At 34.6% G+C, this 12,999-nt stretch overlaps 1 protein-coding gene across 1 annotated transcript; it reads left to right on the top strand.

The window, feature by feature from the left end:
- Positions 1-10,845: 10,845 nt before the first annotated feature.
- On the top strand, positions 10,846-12,175 carry LOC148241944 (uncharacterized). Its single transcript, XM_088208848.1, has 2 exons — positions 10,846-11,364; positions 11,518-12,175. Exons 1-2 carry the CDS (start codon positions 10,954-10,956, stop codon positions 11,596-11,598), a joined length of 492 nt encoding a protein of 163 aa, XP_088064974.1. The 5' UTR covers positions 10,846-10,953; the 3' UTR covers positions 11,599-12,175.
- Positions 12,176-12,999: the final 824 nt, after the last annotated feature.

The raw sequence follows: 12,999 nt of genomic DNA, 5'->3' as shown, positions 1-12,999 counted from the left end.
TTTTTTATATTGTATAAGCTGGTTGATCTCTTTGCAGATTTGGTAAAATGACTATATCATCTGTCACAAACAAATTTATCGGAATAACTCAAAATAAATTTCTATAAAATTTTTTTTACTGCATATGTAAGTAAAAGTCCATACAATAACAGTTATATAGGACTATATTTTAGATTTAATTTTACCATAAATGACTTATAAAAAAATAATTTATAGTTAAAAATATTGAGTTATCAATGTCACTTCATTTTCTTAAAACAGTTATTGAGTATAATTTAAACTCCATAAAATTATATAAGTATAATTAGATATCTATCATTTTAAGAAAAATAGAGATTATATTATAAGAATTTGCAGCCATTGTATAATAAAAGAATATTTTTCAAAAATTAAATTGATATAAAAGATCCATAAGTATCGATAAAAGTTTAATACTATCTATATTCTTTGTTATTTTGTGATATAATATATGAAACAGAAATATTTAAACATTCCCCCATCTTCTGCTTAAACGTCCCTCATTATTTTGTGTTTCATGAGGCCAACTGCACTTGGTCTGGATCTTATTAGAAGCACCTTGGCAAAGCTTTCTCGAACTTTTAAGGGAGATCCTTTGTGGTTAACAACTTGCCTATTAAGATTACCTTACTTATGAACTTTAATTGCTTAATTATGGGGCAACCTTTTCGATTTGAGGCTATCTAGGAAATTTACTTAGATATGAAGAGCTTTATTACCCAAGCTTGGTCTAATGAGAGCCCAATACCCTTCATAATTTCCTCTTTTATGGACATTGAAAAAGTGGAATCATAAAACTTTGGGCCACATCACCTGGTCAAAAAACCAGTTACAACACAAGATTCTCAAAATTCAAAATCTCTCAAGGCTGGAGACTTCCTTACATGGCCTATTTGTAGGTTATAATACTTAAAGCCCAACTCTCGAACCTCCTTAAAAGAAAAAAAGAAATTTCAGTTTGGAAAAGCTAATATTACTAGGACAACTAGAGTGACGAGAACATGAGTTATTACCATAATTCCTTACAAGATCTGAACGTCCCAACAACGACCAACTTGTACTAACAGTACGAATAAAGTTTATCGAGGATCCTGACTAGATTAACAGACATTACAAGGGAGTTTTATCTAAATCTTTATTATGTATATAACAAATCCCACCCCCTCCTTCCATCATGATCGCCGCCTACCTTGTATAATGCCATCAAAGACCATCAAGTTAGCTCACCCAATCAGAGATGTTGAGAAGCTTTCATATATTGATCTCCTTAAAGCCTTGGCTCTTATTAGTCTCCATGTGTGCTTCTACCAAAAGCACCGGATGCTGTTAGGCTTAATATTTGTAATTTTGTTCACGGAGTTTTTAATGGCTTCGGAAAATATCAAAGATATTCGGAAATTACCTTTTTTCACCCTCATCCTCAATAACGATGCTTGCATGCTGTTTGTTGATTTCAGGCTCATAAGCTTGTGCAATGTCATTTATAAGGTGGTAACGGAAATCTTACGAGTCGGGTCAAGTTGGTTTTTAATCTCTTATTCAGCAAAATCATGCCAGATCAGTTCTTAAAGGCATATATATATATATATATATATATATATTTTTAATATTATTATTGCTTAAGAATCTATCATCACTATTAAAGGATACAATGGCAATAAGTGTTATATAGCTATAAGGTTGAGTTGGAGAAAACCTATAGTCGTATGAACTAGAACTTCATTAAAGATATCCTTAAGTTTTACTATCATCTAGACTAATTATGTCATGAGATTCATTAACACCCCAGTTATACAAGTTAATTCATGGTGTTCCTAATAAGAGCTTCCACCCATCTCGAGATATTCAACAGGGGGATCCCCTAACACCCCATATCTTTATTCTTTATTTATAAATATTATGTCATTTCACTAAAAAAATTGGTTACTAACAGGCTTTGGAAAGCTTTAATGATGGGTAGTTATAGTCCTAGGAATTCTCATTTTTCTTTTCCTGATAAACCTCCTACTATTTATGAGGCCTTCAACTAAACAAATGTTGATATTAAAACTTGTTTTGATGTTTTCCTAGGTGGTTCGGGATAAAAGCTTAATCTCTCTAAATCCTGCATTTTTTTTTTCTCCAATGACATGATAGAGATTTAGGTTGGGATCTTAGTAAACTGAGTATGATCCCTCGTATTTTTTATTTAGGTATATATACTTAAGTCTGCCCCTTTTTCACTCTCGAACTAATTAGAATACCTGCACAAAAAACATTTTTGACTAAATCCAAAATTATTTAGTGGGCTGGCAAGCCCCTCACCTCTTCTTTAAGTAGTCATACTATTTTATCTAAATTGACTTTTTTCTTAATCGCTACCTTTACTATACCTGAAAGATTCTCTTCCCTGAGTCAATAATGGCCCATATTGATAAGAATATGCAGACTTTTATTTTATGATCTTGTAACTCTCCCAAAACTTTTGTATTTAATTGTATTAAAAAATTCCGAATTATTCGGGCACTAAAACTATTTGAATTATTTAAATTTTATACTTTAATTTTCGAATGAAGTGGTTTAAAATTTATTTACGAAAATTTTTTGAAACTAACGTGTTTGTTGATTATTTAATTAAATAATTGTTTAAAATTATTTTAAAATTTGTTAAAATTGTTTAAATCAACTTAAAAAGGTTTTAGAAAAAACGGAGAAGAAAACAACGAAAAAATCCTGCGAAAAAAACTCATGGGAAGGCCTCCCCACCCGTGCAGGCACTGTGCCCCTGCACACGCGGGCACGCATGATCAGCACGAGACGTGTGTGCTATTTCAAGCAGTGCGTGCCGCCCCTTTTGAGGGCGTGCGCCGCCAGTGCGTTGACGGTTGGGCGGTGTGCCTCTAGCTTTTGCATCACCATCACATCGTTGTCGTCACATCAGCCATCTATTAGTCGCATCTATCATTCATCGCGTCGCATCAAGTCACTTTTTTCTTTCTTCTCTCATCACAAGAATTTACCACTTGGTGCAAATCTAACTATTCCAATTTTTTATAAATAAGAACCCCTCTTCACCATTTCCTCAGTACTCCAACTTCATTCTTCCATCCACCAAAGAGTTCTAGAAAGAGAGAGAGAGTTAGATAGAGAAAAGGAAGAATTATCTGAGATAAATACGTTGGAGAAACTCCAAGATTTTAGTAAGAAATTTAATATTTATTTTTACATACTAAGGAATATTTTTAGATTTAATGGGGGTTTAATTAGTTGGTTGTACGCTTAATGTCATATACTTTAATATAATTATTATGAGTTAATGCATGCTTATATATACATATTTAAACTGGTTATTTGCGTGTTTAACTATAATAATTAATTTGCACATGATAAATGCATGATATATTATACGATGATGAAGTAACGAAGCATGATGTTATATTTTAAGTATGAGAAATATTTATCAGTATTGGCACGCATGGTTCATAAATGAAATGTTTCGTTAGACTTTTTATTTTTGAAGGATTTTTATTTTTTCCCTATCTTGTCTAAAAAGATGTGAGATGATCGCCTCCTGTGGATGACAGCATACCCTCTGACGAAAGTAGTGACGCGATATGATTGTAGGGATCACTTTTGGCGAAGTATGGCTGTGACCATAGTTTACATGTAGGACCATGGTGGTTGACATTGCCATAGTAATAGATCGTGTCATAGTTTGACAAGCAGTAAATGTGCTATTGGTTTAGTAAGCTGCAAATTACTGATATAATATGAGATGAATTAGTCATTTCATATGGGTAGTTGAGAATCCATATGCCCTCAATAGATGAAAGTTAGAACGATTTTGTGCGGAAAATAAAATAAAATAAAAGCATGATATAATTTTGTGTAAGAATGAGAACTCTATTATTATTTTATAAGGGATTTTGATATTTTTATTCCACTGCATACATTAATCTTATATGCACTAGTATATATTTCTGTACCTGACACTCTTATACTTTAATTAGTATTCGGGATGTGACAAACTGTATCAGAGGAGTTTCACAGAATAAGTCCTTACAAATGAGGTTGTAGTTAGAAAACTACTCTAGAATACTTCGGATATTTCTTCTTTTCGAAAACTAGATCATCAACTTATGTCTTTCTCTTCTTTTGTAGGAATGATGTGAAAAAGACCTAATGTAGAACGAACCGAGAGACCTGAGACCCAGGGTCGTCTGATCAGGGTCGAGTTTATTGAGTTTTTCTGAGCCATCCAAGGTCTAACCGCAACTGTAGGCCAAAACCAAGAAAATCATTACTAACACCCTCCTACCCTTGATTATTACCTAGCCGAGAGATCTATCTCCCATAACATAGCTGAGTTTAGGAAACTTAACCCACCCTATTTTGAAGGAGGCCCCAACCCCTTTGTAGCTAAAGTCTGGATCTTACAGATAAAGAAGGTTTTCTTTATCTTAGACTTGACTGAGGAACAAAAGGTTCTCCTAGCAGCCTTTATGTTAACTAGATAAGTCGAACACTGGTGGTCACTTAAGAAAGAAGTCTTGCCTATCCCTACCACTTGGGAGGTTTTCATAGATGCTTTCTTTGAAAACTTCTTCCATGTCTATGTTCGAAAAAAGAAAGAAAAGGAATTTCAAGTCCTCTGCTATAGAAATAAGATGGTTGTCTGGTATATAGCCCGATTTATCAGGTTTACCTCACTAATGGTCACTCTTGAGAGTCGTAAGGTTAAGAAATTCTTAAAAAGCCTCCGTTTTGATATTTACGACTGGGTCCCGATGCTACGATCCAGTTATTATGTCGAGGTGCTGGAACATATCCAATTAGCTGAAGATCTTATCTCGGCCCGACACCAACGCATTGTCTAAGTTTGTACCCATCAATAATAACACAAACCTCAACAACTAAGAAGAAGACTACCTGACCCAGTTAGTAGTCATCCTGATAAACAACCCTGAGTTACTTCTCCTCCTGCTTTGCCTCTACTTACTAGACACCCTGCCCGACCTATTCAACCATATTAGCATTGTGGACGCTTGCATGGTGACCAATTTTTTTGGCATTTGAACAACGCCTGCTATAAGTGCGGAAACACTCAATACTTCGTGAAAAATTATCCCCAATGGCTGAAGGACATGGTCAGACCTGTAGCCCAAGGTTGTGTGTACCACCTTGATTAGCTCGGTGCCCTCGCCAATCTTGTTGTTATTCAGGGAATGCTTTCTACCAATGACAGTACTGCTCGAGCTCTGATTGATACATGTGCTTGCCACTCCTTTATTCTTATTCTTTTGTTTGTAAATTAGATATTAAGTATGAACCTTTAAATAAGGTATTAGTAGTAAAGACTTTTTCTAAAGGTCTTTTAAAAACTCGTTGTGTGTATAAAAATTATAAGATAAAAGCATCAAGGGTAGAATTGTTAGTAGATCTTATATTATTAGATTTTTCAAGATTTGATGTTATCTTATGTGTGGATTTGTTAGAGAATTATAAAGCAATCATTAATTATGAAAGTACGATTGTAACTCTTCGTTCACCAAAAATGAAATAAAAATTATATGAGTTTTGTTGTGCTATTTTACTAATCTTTAGATAAACAGGAATATTGATGTTGACCCTGCCGTATATACAATCTCTATTGTTTGTAATTTTTTGGGTGTTTTTCAGAGGAACTACCTAGTCTACCTCCTCCATGAAAGATAGAATTTTCTATCGATCTGCTTCCTAAAACTCAACCAATCTCAAAGCCTACTTGTCACATGAGTCACACTGAGCTCATTGAACTTGAGCACCAGCTCTCCAAGCTTTTTGGGCAAAGATTTATTCACCTCAGTCATTCCCCTTGGAGTGCCCTAGTGTTATTTGTAAAGAAGAATGATGGTTCTCTCTGATTGTATATTGACTACAGAGAGCTCAATCGAGTGACGGTAAAAAATAAGTATCATTTACCTCGTATTGATGATCTCTTTGATCAGTTGTAAGGTACTATAGTTTTCTTGAAGATGATCTTAGATTGGGGTATTACCAGTTAAGAGTGAAGGAAGAAGACATCCCCAAGACAACCTCTTGATGCTGATATGATCAGTTTGAGTTCAAGGCCACCATTTTTAGACTGACTAATGCTCCTACTACTTTCATGAATCTTATAAATAGAGTTTTTTGGCATGTATTGAATATCATCATATTCATTAATGACATCCTGGTATACTCTAAGAGCCATAAGAATACACATATCACTTGTCTCGAGTATTAAAGACCCTTTGCTAGAATCATTTGTATGCAAAGTTCATCAAATACTCTTTTTGGTTGGATCAAGTCTCATTTTTTGGTCATGTAATTTCTGGCAAAGGAGTTTTAGTGGATCCATCTAAGGTTGAAACTGTGATTAATTGGAACCCTTCAACGAATGTTGCTAAGGTATTTAGTTTCTTTGGTTTGATTGGTTATTATCAACGATTCATTGATGAGTTTTCCAAGATTGCAATTTTGTTGATCCATCTCACCAAGAAAGGTGTCCCTTTTGTTTGGGATTATGAATGTGAAGAAAGTTTTGCTGAATTGAAGTATCGTCTTATCTCTGCTCTAGTGTTGATCCTTTTTGATGATTTCAGGTTTAATATGATGTGTCTCACATGGGTTTAGGATGTGCTTTGATAAAGCATGGTTGGGTATTATTTATGAATTCAGACAACTGAAACACGATGAGCATAACTACCCCACTCATGACCTGGAGTTAGCGGCCATTATCTTTTCTCTGAAGATATGCCGTCATTATCTGTATGGTCACATTTAAAATTTATACTGGCCATAAAAATTTGAAATATATACTTTCGTAGAGATAACTGAATATGAGACATAGATACTGGATGGACCTCTTGAAGGATTATGACTGTAAGATTATCTACCACACCAGCAAAGGTAATGTGGTTACTGATGACTTGAGCTGAAAGGAGTCTGCTTTGTTGGCCCAGACAATAACCTCTAGTTAGAAGCTAATTGATGTTATGCAGACACTTTGCCTAACCATTATGGTAATGGTGCCTATCTCGCCCAGATCCGGGTCTTGCCTGATTTTTTAATGAAGATTTGGGAAGTCCAATCCACCGACCTAGAGATAACAAAAAATTGAGTAAGTTTACTTCTAAAAATTGAGTAAGTTTACTTCTAATGAATTTTCTGATTTCAAGCTCACCAATGATGGATTGTGTCATTTTTAGGATTGTATTTGGATCTCTATCGCTATTAGGATGGGTGTTTTCAAGACCATCTATGCCTCTAAGTTATCCATCTATCTTGAAAGTACCAAGATGTATCGAGACCTGTGGTGTTAATATCGGTGACTTAGAATAAATAAAAATATTGTTGACTATGTCTTCTGATGTCTTACTTGCCAATGAATTGAGGCTGAACACCAGAGACCCAACAGTTTATTATAAGGCCTCCTTATTCCGGAATCAAAGTGGGAGAACTTATCTATGGACTTTGTTACCGGTTTGTCCAGAACTTGTTTCGATCACAATGTAATATGAGTCATTGTTGACAAGTTAATCAAGACGACCCATTTTCTACCAATCAGAACAACAGACTCCATCAACAAGTTAGCCCGCCTGTATGTCGAAGAGATTGTTTGGCTCCACAACATTCCCTTATCTATTATTTCAGATAAAGACCCCCAATTCACCTCTCATTTTTGGAATAGTTTTCAAGAAGTACTTGGTTCGAGATTGTACTTCAGTGCTACCTATCATTCTCAAATCGATGATAAGTCTAAAGTATTATCCAGATGCTTGAAGATAAATTGTTCACTTGTGTTGATAACTGGTATGAGTACCTTCGTTTATGTGAATTTGCTTATAATAATAGTTATCATTTCGCATCGGCATGACTCCGTATGAAGCTCTGTATGGTAGGCCCTACCATTCCCCCACTTGTTGGAACAAAGTTGGGAATCAACATCGCTTGGGACCAGATTACATATAAGAGACCATTGAAAAACTTGCTATTATTCAAAAGAACCTCGCCACTGCTCAGAGTCGTTAGAAAAGCTACACCGAACACTATAGAAGACTCTTGGAGTTTTCTGTTAGCAATCATATTTTCCTTAAGATTTTTCCTTATAAAGGAAATATGCGGTTCGATAAGCAGGTCTGTATGATGTTTTCTATGTCTCCATACTCAAAAGGTACTACCCTGACCCTTCTCACATCATTCGTCACCAAGAAATGTAAGTCCAATCAGATATGACTTACGAGGAGCTCCTTACAGAAATTCTTGGTTGGAAAGATGAAGTTTTGCACAACAAAAGGGTTCTGATACTAAAAGTGCAGTGGCAACATCACACTCAAGAAGAGGCTACATGGGAACTAGAGAGTGAAATGCGAGAGAAGTTTTCTCATTTATTCATGATAAATTTAAGGGATCAAATTTTCTAAAGGTTGGGGAATGTAACACCCCGAAAACCTTTGTGATTAATTGTATTATAAAACCTCTAATTATTCGGGTTCTAAGGAAATTTGAATTCTTTAAATTTCGTACTTTAATTTTTGAATGAAATAGTTTAAAATTTATTTATGAAAATTTTTCGAAACTAACATGTTTGTTGATTATTTAATTAAATAATTGTTTAAAATTATTTCTAAATTGGTTAAAATTGTTTAAATTAACTTAAAAAGGTTTTAGAAAAAAACGGAGAAGAAAATAAGGAAAAAATCCCACAAAAAAAGCTTGTTGTAAGGCCTCCCCTCCCCGCCGCACTCGCATGCGTGCATGCAGCCAGCACAGGACGTGTGCTTGCATGCACGTCCCATCCGCATGGAGTGCGAGGCGTGCGATCTGTGTGCAGTGGCTGGGGCAGCGTGCACTCCCTCGGGTAGTGTGCGCCGCCCCTTGGGCACCGTGCACTGCCCCTTGGGCACCATGCGTCGCTGGTTGGGCAGCGTGCTTCCAGTTCTTGCATCGTTGTCGCATTGATGTCGTCATATCGGCCATCTATCAGTCAGGTCTGTCAGTTGTCACGTCACATCAAGTCAATTTTTTCTTTTCTCTCTTATCACAAGACCGCTTGCCGCAAATCTAACTATCCATATTTTTGAAAATAGGGATCCCTCTTTACTATTTTCTCACCACTCCAACTTCATTCTTTCATCCACTAAAGAATTCTGGAGAGAGAGAGAGAGAGCTAGAGAGAGAAGATGAAGAATTATAAGAGAGAAAGAAGCATGAGCAACTCCAAGGTTTCAGTAAAGAATTTGGTATTTATTTTTACATGCTAAAGAGTAGTTATAGATTTAATGAGATTTTAATTAATTGGTTGTTTGTTTAATTTCATATACTTTAATATAATTATTATGAGTTAATACATGTTTATATTTACTTATTTAAACCGGTTATTTGCATGTTTAACTATAATAATTAATTTGCACGTGATGAATACATGATATATTGTGTGATATTGAAGTAACGAAGCATGATGTTATGTTTTAAGCATGAGAAATATTTATTGGTATTGGTATGTATGGTTCATAAATGAAATGTTTCGTTAGACTTTCTATCTCTGAGAGGTTTCTGTTTTTTTCTCATCTTACCTAAAAAGATATAAGAGGATCGTTTCTTGTGGACGACGGCATATCTTCTGACGATAATGGTGACACGATATAATTGTAGGGGTCACATCTGGCAAACTACGGCCATGACCATAAGTTACATGTAGAACCATTGTGGTTGGCACGGTCGTGGTTATAAATCGTGGCATGATTTGACAAGTTATAAATGTGTTATTAATTTAGTAAGCCGTAAATTACAGATATAATATAAGATGAATTGGTCATTCCACATGGGTAGTCAGGAATCCGTATTGGACTCAGTAGATAGAAATCAGAACAACTTCGCGCGAAAAATAAAATGAAATAAAAACATGACATGATTTTCTCTATTTATAGCATGATAGATTTAATTGATGTAATATGATTATGACATGATATGGCATGATTAATTTGATATTTTTTTTAATCAATTAAATTATTTTCATAATTATTAAAATGAACCCTGACACGATTCCCGATGGTAGGTAATTATGGTACTATATTCAAGTTTTAAATTATTTTTAAAATCTTAATGATGTTATTAAATATTATTTTTCTTATTGAGTATATGAGACTCATCCCTTTCCATGCCACCCTCAGATGAGCACGATAGTGAGGAACCGATCGTTGATCTGCTTCTTGAGGCCTCCAAAGATCCTATAGATCCATAAATCGTTATGAGTGCATGTTTTGTCCTGCACTATGATGAGTCCATCTTTTATAGATGCTTGTTATTAATTTTATTTTTGTCTCAGTATTGTAAGAATGGAAATTTTATTATTATTTTGTAAGGGATTGTAATCTTTTTTTTCCGTTGCATACATTAATCTTATATGCACTCGTATTTGTTTTTGTATTTGGTACTCTTATGCTCTAATTAGTATTCAGGATGTCACAAGTCTACTACTGCAAATAAGAAATTAACCTTGTTAAGAGCATATTATTTACCAACCTAAGGTATGTGGAGGGCTTGGTGTTTGTAGAATGTCGCATTATGTTGATTATCTCAGGAATTGTTTGAAATTTTTGTTGAAATTTAGTTCTAATCTTTAGCTAATTATTAAGAAATTGGTTTTATCTTTTTGTTTTAAAAAGTAGTTATTAGTTTGTTGCTATTTCCCAAAAATATTAGCATATTTTTTATTATTTTCTTAAGCTGGAATTCAATAAAAATCTAGACTTTCCAAACATTTTTTTTGCTTCTGCTTATTTACAAATTAACAGTGATATCAGAGCCCTTTTTCTAAAGGGACTTGTGAAAGACTTATGAGGTTATTTGACTGAGTGTTTACCTAAAACAGCAACCAAACCTGCTTTTGCAAAATACCATTAAAACAATGGAAGGTGAGAGTTCTTTCAAGCCATGGCTCCACCAGTGTCTGATGGAGAAAACTACCGAGTGTGGGCAGTGAGAATGAAAGCTTATTTGGATGCACGTGACTTGTGGGAGGTTGTAGAAGAAAATTATGAACTGCCTCCTCTACTAGGAAATCCAACCATTTCTCAGATCAAAATCCACAAGGAAAAGAAGACAAGAAAATCCAAAGCTAAGGCTTGTCTTTTTGCTGCAGTTTCTCTAACTATTTTCAGCAGAATAACGACATGTAGCTCAACTAAAGCCATTTGGAATTTTCTCCAGAATGAGTATCAAGGAGATGAAAGAATTAAAGGAATGAAGGTGTTGAATCTGGTGAGAGAATTTGGGATACAACATATGAAGGATGCAGAAACTGTTAAAGATTATTCAGATAGGTTGATTGACATTGCAAATAAGGTGAGAATACTTAGAGCAAAACTCACCAACAGTAGAGTAGTTAAAAAAATACTTGTATTATGGCCTAAAATATTTGAGGCCACTATTACTTCTTTGAAAAACTCTAAAGATTTGTTAAAAATTAGTTTGGCATAATTGTTAAGTGCATTCCAGGCACAAAAACGAAAGGGAACTACTGAGGGAGCTTTACAAGCCAAGTTACAGCTGAATTCTGGAGGTAGAAGCAAGAAATGAAAAGGAAAAAAAGGAGCTGAATTCTGGAGGTAGAAGCAAGAAATGAAAAGGAAAAAAAGGGGAATCCTAGCAACTTTGAAACTACAGCAGCTGAGAACAACACCAACACTACAAATAAAAGGGAAAAATATTCTCCTTGTCAACATTGTGGCAAAAAAAATCATCCATACTACAAGTATTAGAGAAAGCTGGATACGAGATGTGGAAAATATCAAAAACTTTGGCATGCAAAAATTATTTATAAGTAAAAGGAGACGTAGCAGCAGGGAGACACCCAAGTTTCAGATCAACAAGAAGCAAAATAACTCTTTGTTGCATCTTGTTTTGCATCCAACATTTCAAGTGATAGCTGGCTCATTGATAATGGTTGTACAAATCATATGACTAGTTATGAAAGGTTATTTAGAGAACTTGATAAATCAGCAACATCAAGAGTCGAAATTGAAAATAGAGAATACATCTCAGTAAAAGGAAAAGGGATTGTTGCAATTGAGAGATTTATAGGTACAAAACTTATTTATGAAGTTTTGTATGTTGATCAAAATTTACTGAGTGTTGGACAATTGCTAGAAAAAGGGTTTAAGCTTTCATTTGAAAATAAAATGTGTCAAATCATTGATCCAAATGGTCAAGAATTATTTAAAATTAAGATACAGGGTAAAAGTTTTTCTTTGAATCCATTAGAGGAGGAGCAGGTGTCATTTTCTAATAAACTCACTAGTGTAGAAATATGGCACAAGAGGCTGGGACACTTTCATCACAAAGCCTTGCTATTTATGCAAAAAAAAGAAATAGTAAAAAGACTACCAAAATTGGAGGAGCCTCTTTCAAGCTGTAAGGCTTGTCTATTTGGTAAGCAAATTAGACTTCCATTCACAACATCTACTTGGAGAGCTATATAGAAGTTGCAGCTGATCCATATTGATGTTTGTGGACCACAGAAAACTCCATCACTAAATGGTAGTAGGTATTATATAATTTTCATTGATGATCTGACAATAATGTGTTGGATTTATTTTATGAAGTTCAAGTTAGAAGTTGCTGGAACTTTCTTGAAATTCAAAAGCTGGATTAAAAACCAAAATGGCTGCAAGATTGAAGTAATTAGATCATATAATGGAACTGAATACACATCAAACAAATTCAATTCCTTTTGTGAAGAAGTTGGAATTGAGCGCCAACTCACTGTCCCTTACTCTCTATAACAAAATGGGGTCAGTGAGAGGAAGAATAGGACAACCATTGAGATGACTAGATGTTTGTTGCAGGAGAAGAATCTACTAAAGAAATTTTGGGTATAAGCATCAAATACTTTTGTTTTCTTGCTAAATAGGCTGCTTGCAAGAGTAGTGGAAAGGAACATTTGAGGCTTGACATGGTGTTGTACCTATTTTAAAAAAT

Source organism: Carica papaya, chromosome 8 (genome assembly GCF_054855325.1).
Source record: "Carica papaya isolate Zhongbai chromosome 8, ASM5485532v1, whole genome shotgun sequence".
Lineage (NCBI taxonomy): Eukaryota > Viridiplantae > Streptophyta > Magnoliopsida > Brassicales > Caricaceae > Carica > Carica papaya.
This window is presented reverse-complemented; position numbering and strand designations above follow the sequence as displayed.

Coding starts and splice junctions, on each gene's coding strand:
- LOC148241944 (XM_088208848.1), top strand. CDS start 10,954: ATGGCTCCACCAGTGTCTGATGGAGAAAACTACCGAGTGTGGGCAGTG. Junction 11,365..11,517: donor TGATTGACATTGCAAATAAG/GTGAGAATACTT, acceptor AGTGCATTCCAG/GCACAAAAACGAAAGGGAAC.